This window comes from Austrofundulus limnaeus, unplaced genomic scaffold, assembly GCF_001266775.1.
Source record: "Austrofundulus limnaeus strain Quisiro unplaced genomic scaffold, Austrofundulus_limnaeus-1.0 Scaffold156, whole genome shotgun sequence".
In the NCBI taxonomy this organism is placed as follows: Eukaryota; Metazoa; Chordata; class Actinopteri; order Cyprinodontiformes; family Rivulidae; genus Austrofundulus; species Austrofundulus limnaeus.
In genome coordinates, this window is record NW_013952558.1 from 533,654 (window position 1) to 539,703 (window position 6,050).

At 37.2% G+C, this 6,050-nt stretch overlaps 1 protein-coding gene across 1 annotated transcript in view; it reads right to left on the minus strand.

The window, feature by feature from the left end:
- Positions 1-3,184, minus strand: part of LOC106523424 (septin-8-A) — a gene marked incomplete at its 5' end in the record, with an annotated part of 15,073 nt that extends 11,889 nt beyond the window's left edge. The window contains 2 exon segments of the mRNA XM_014016833.1: positions 1,213-1,309; positions 3,023-3,184. Coding sequence (XP_013872287.1) covers positions 1,213-1,309; positions 3,023-3,184 — 259 coding nt within the window.
- Between the last annotated feature and the right edge of the window lie 2,866 nt (positions 3,185-6,050).

The following is a 6,050-nucleotide window of genomic DNA, read 5'->3' on the forward strand; positions in this document are numbered from 1 at the left end:
ATAAATAAACTGACAAACAGAGGGTGTAGTCGCCACATTGCCACTGACAGAAAACATTTTTCACCAATGCAGAAAGACGGTCAGCTTCAGTGTTAAACATTCAAAAGCAATAACATTTATTTTCAACAGCTCATATATTTTCAATTTAAAATTATATTCTATTGTTAAACTTTAATAATATTTTATGTTGGAACAGAATAATTACTGATCATCATTATAGTTGCATTAGGTATATTTTGACTGAGTTCTCATATACAATTACCATACTGTTTTCAGATATTCAATTTTTTGCATCCAAAACATAAAAGAAAAAAAACTTTTTCAGAAACAAAAAAAAACACCAACAGTGAAATCCTACTTACTGGCACAAAAATAACCTCTACCTTATTTAATAGTGAATTTTAGTTCAATACACTAAACTCCTGATGCTAATACAAATTATTATTTCACCAAAAAACTATTTATTTTAGCTTCACAAGTTTTACACAGTTTGCAACTTCCATCTTTATTTTTTTCAGTAATATTCATGCAAAAGATCAGTATCACTTTATTGGTGCATATATAAGACTAAAGTCTGTCACGATAAATTTTGCTGGATGATAAACCGTCTCAGAAAAGATCACGAYAAACGATATTGTTTGTAAATCATTTTAAACTATATATATGAAGATTATTTTACCTCATTTTAATTTATCGTGCAATTAACTGATTAATTTATCACGACAGGCCTAATAAGACATTTACAATATTTAAACAAAGATTCATTTCTCCTGACTAAATGTGTGAACCTTTCTTTGGACGATTTATGGAGGTTGAAAAAACACAAAAGCATTTTTAGGTTGGCGTCTGCTTTACATCTGCTTGCCACCGTGTCTAAGTAACAACTGTTGTTCACTTTTTATTTACTCAGAGGCAGAAGAAACATATTATCATTAGAAACAGAGATATAATTACTGGTTTATGAAACAGCATCCATCTCCTTATGCAAAATCTTATTTTCCCCATATTTATGACTCTGATTCAGAATACCAAATGTTATAAAAATTACGCACATTTGCTTTCAGACTAATAGTGGTTTGTCACTCCCTGTGTGTGTTGTAACTCGCCCCTTCATGTAAACATGGTTGTGTTTGCTTGTAAAAAACAAACACACACACCTACACACACACACACACACACATCATGATTGACTTCCGTGTGAACCATTCTTACCTTGCACAACTCCCCAGGGGTACTGCCTGGCCCTCACTGATTTGTTCCCAACTTTGACCTCTTCCACGCTTCCAACCACAGCAAATGGCAGATGGGCCTGCACAAAAAATAAAAAATAAAAAGTTTTTATTGCTTTGAAAAGAAAAAGGTCAAGGATTTTAACTCAGGATTTAACCAGGTCTCCATTCATGATATATTGCATCCTTTATATTATTTTTCCTGCTTTCTTCATTCTTGTCTAATTAAATTACTGTATTTATTCATGTATAATACGATCTCATGTATAATACGACCCCCACTTTTTTGAGCTTAAAAAGCATAAAAAATTTAATCCTCAAACTACCTTCAATTTCATACAGACTTCAAGATTTTTCAGCCTTTGCAGTCTTTATACATATCAGTAAAATGATCATTGGACTGTTCATTTTATTTTAACAACATATGTACTAAAAGGTATTTTGATAACAAATATATAATCAGCTGTAGCAGCATCATATGAATTCTGGCATTTTACACATAGTCCACCAGGAGGAGTCAACACAAAAGTCAGAGACTTCACTTGAGATTTGGACCAACTTCTGGGGCAAAAGCAGATTACTTCCTACTCGCGAGCGCCCCCTCTGGTGGGGAAATTTTTTTCAGGGATACAAACTTTTTCAGAACACCGGTAGACGGCAGCCATTGCAGATGAACGTGTTTGTTGTTGTTCAAGGAGTGGCTCGGTCACACGCTAATGTCATTAGTTCGTTATCATTACTAAGGTGCAGGACTGCTTTCCCCCTTTTTTTCACACCATATCGCCTGCCTGGATCTGTTATTATCTCGCTCTGAAGTATGGAGGAGTGTCAGAGGTAAGCTTGTTTCAACWGCTTTTTACGACAYGGTCTCATTTCCGGATGCAGGCATTTTGTGAATGAAGCCGATATTTCGGTTAAAATACATAAGTAAAAATATTTATCCGAGTATAGTACTACCCCCCAACTTTATGGATGATTTCATGGGTTAAATTTTACGTATTATACTTGAATAAATATGGTAATTATTTTTCRCAGCCAGACAAAACCAAAACATGTACTGGTAGCCATGTTTACATAAGCAGTACTGGAACTGGTAAATGGCTCGGATGTAGTTTAAAGGGGCTATATCATGTAAAATCAACTTTTTTGAGTTTTATATCATGTCCTCTCATCAAAAACATGCCCAGAGTCTTACTTTGACTCATTCATGCATGTCTGAGAAATCCTGTGGTGTCCTGAGGCAGCCTGGCAGAGGAGCAAAAAAAGGTGACATGGATACTACTACATTATCGTATAGAATTTAAATATATTCCTGAGAAACACATAACCTTGCCCCTTTAAAGCCTTGTTTAATTAATGATAAACACAAACACTTTYTTCCTTTCATAGGTACCACACCTCTTTAGGGCTGACATCATGTAGAAAACATGTCTGTATGCTACCTCAGAAAATGGCMTGGTGAGTTGCAGTTTGAAGCTGAGGGGAACAAGCTGCTGTGTGTGGTCACTAATGGAACAGACTATAAATAGATCAGGATACTGTACAAGCAAGATGCCAGGGTAAATTAAGTGCCATCTCGTATGCCGTTTGTATACTTATATATGAGAGGGTGTGTGTAAACACTGAATACACAGCATTAAACAGAGAAGACTAAAAAGGCTAATTATTCTAAAATAAATTGTTTTGTGCTTCCTGCTTGAGCAAATGATCTTGTATTTTCAAACATTCTTAGCATTTGTTCTTTTTTCCAGTACAATTTGTTGTTTTTTGGAGTGTAGCAAAAATTGACTTACGTTCATTGAGGCATTGATCTCGCTGACGGCTTCGTCGTCTGTTGGGAACTGATATATCTGGACTCCATTGCTCACAAGCTCGCTCATTATCTTTATTTTGAATTTATGCAGCTCGCTCTTGGAAATTGTGTCTGCTTTGGCAATGATGGGAATTATGTTGACCTAAAGGAGGACAGCAAACAAGAGAAGTTAGAAAGTAAAATAGGAGAAGAATTATTTAATTATGGTTGAGACAGTGGTGGGGGGAGGGGCTTGGCATTTCGAAAGCTGCTCTGTGTTTAAAATACACATGAATGTTTAATGTTTCAGGGATCTAGTTCTTCCAGATTTAGTGTGCAACACTTCATCTCATGACAAACACTGTTGACAGAACAAAACTTGTCTGTGAGGTTTTTAAATATGAGAGATGATATGCTTTTAATGAACTGAATGTTCTCACACATTACAGCAATCCTTTTAGTTACCAAATCATTACAAATCACTTTGACAATTTACTTCACTTTGTTTTATATCACATCACAGGGGTGGGAGGGGCTTAGTTAATTATGGGAATAAACAGTTATCAGAAATTTAATTTGAATTGTTCAAATGGAATCTGTATTTGAAATAAAATGCATTGTTTAAAACGAATTTCATAGTTAAGACAGTTCACGAGTACAGTTATAAAAACTGTCATTAGCAGAATGCATTAAAGGGAACGATTGGCTCTAGAAAATATTTATATAGGAAAATCAGCCGTGAATCAAATCTGTGCATTCTCATTCTAGTCATACRTTGAGATAAATATTCAGTTAAGAACCACACAATGAACAGACAAATCTATTAAAAAATCAATTTAAAAAATATCTGATGTTTCTTTTAGGTTTTGTAAATAAAATAAAACAAAGTGTCAAAAGTTGAAATTGAATTAAATGAAGCATACAGAGTTAATATGGCTGTGATAGCATACCAAACCAAAAGCAGCAAACTTGAACAGTGAATTATTTTAGTCAGAACATCAAGAATGCTCATAAAGCAAAGTAATTAAAGAAAGCCAACATGGCTCTATCTATGATCAGCAACAGATGTGCAAAAATAAACACTCTGTTTGCTTTTCACCATACAGCTGCTTTACTAAAAATCACCAAACAGAAAGACGGGGGGTGACGCCCACAGAGCTGCTCATCAATTTCACAGTGTGCCTGAGAGCAAAAGCCAGCGCTCATTAAGAGTCGAATTACAACCTCATCATACTTTACTGGATCATTAATCTGCAGCCGAGCAGCTGGCATCATGTTTTAACCCTTATTTAACAAGCCATGTTCACTGATCACTGCTAACTACAGCCATGTACAGTATGGCTACTGAGGCAGATGAATAAGTGTGTGGTTGGACATGGTCACTCAGGCAGCTGTGTGGACTGTTTTTTGTTCATTTCCCACAGCAACATTTTCCCTGAGGTCACCCCAAAATAGTTCTGTTTACTGTGAACAACTAAGACCACCAGCTGTAAACACATTCAAGTAGTTCAGATGTAAATTAATCAATGGAAAAAAATTAAAATGACCTCATCTACAGTTTGTGACACTTCAACTGTGTCCCCATTCAAGGGTTGCAGCCCAAACATACTGTGGCTGTCCGTGTAGGCTGCATAAGACGTCTGTGAAATGAGTCGAGTCTTCGGATGACAGACGTATGCATGACCACGCGCTGGCCCGCTACCATGGTGTTACGTTTATCACATACTTCACTTGGAACATGTATTCATACATCTTTTCATGGGACTTATAACTTCACAAAATTCATTATTTAAAAAAACGTTACATGTAAGTAAATAAATAAAAAAAACATTACGCTAATGATTTGGGTTTAGCTCTGGCATTGGTAATTGTATTTTATTTAACATCTCATTGCAGCAAAGGTTTCATCACTTAAGTTGCCAACTTACATTTAAAAAGTTAATTATTGGGTCTGTGATTTCCAAACTCTGAAGTAAATAAACAAGAAAAACACAACTCAGCTGTTTTTTCTGTTTAGTTTGCTGAMAGTGCAATGAATCCTGGGAYATCGCTGGCTGTGTAGGATTCTCAGATGCAGCCTTCGTTTTCGGGAGCGTCACCCCCCGTCTTTCTTACATAGTCACCAAAATTGCTGTCCATGACTTGGTACAGCCTACGGYGTGGCACAGTGACGTAAACAGCTGACAAATGTGCCCTACATGGACTGCAGCCCTTGAATTGTCTCATACATGAGTTGAATCAATAGTGTACAGAGAACAGTGGCTATACAACATTGGTACGTTCTCAGTCTTAGTAGTGTCAAAACTACTAAAGGAGACCAATTATGGGTCCTAGAAATTTTTATGGTATGTCTGTGGGCTATCCAGACCATGTTCATTCAATTTAATGCACAAAATTATTCTCAGCTAATAAAGTTTCCCATTTTCTAGTTCTGCCTGCTCTGACTTCCGTTCAGAAGAGCTGTTTATGTTAATGAGCTCTGTTGGTAACGCCCTCCAAAAATCTGTTGACATTAACTCCGCCCTCCAAAAATCTGTTGACATTAACTCCGCCCTCCAAGGCCAGCGTTTACGTTAGCATGGCTAATAATAGCAAAAGCTCCGTTGTACAACCGTAAGAGACCCAGAGGCAGAGTCGTGGTCGCAGCTTTGTTTTTCCTCTCCCTCCTCTGCTCTGCGCTCACTCTGCATGCCGTTACCAGAGCAGGGAGCAGCAGCGGTCAAAATACCTCGGAAACTCGAACAAATAGGCTTTAACAAGGCTTTAATAAGCTAACCATGAGAAAACGTGTTCATAACGAACAAAAATTAAAYTGTGTCCATGCCGGTCTCGAAGCCTGGTCTCCTGCTCTATGGTCCAACACTCTGCCCATTGCCCTATTGGAGGCTTGTTGTGAAATGAGCTGCACATTGCATAATAACAACTGTGACGGCTTTTTATACTGAGAGGGTGGAGCTTCACCCGGGTTTACAAGGTGAGGGGCTGAACGCAGGTTCCGGTGGGTTGTCGTACGGCTTGTGACATCACAA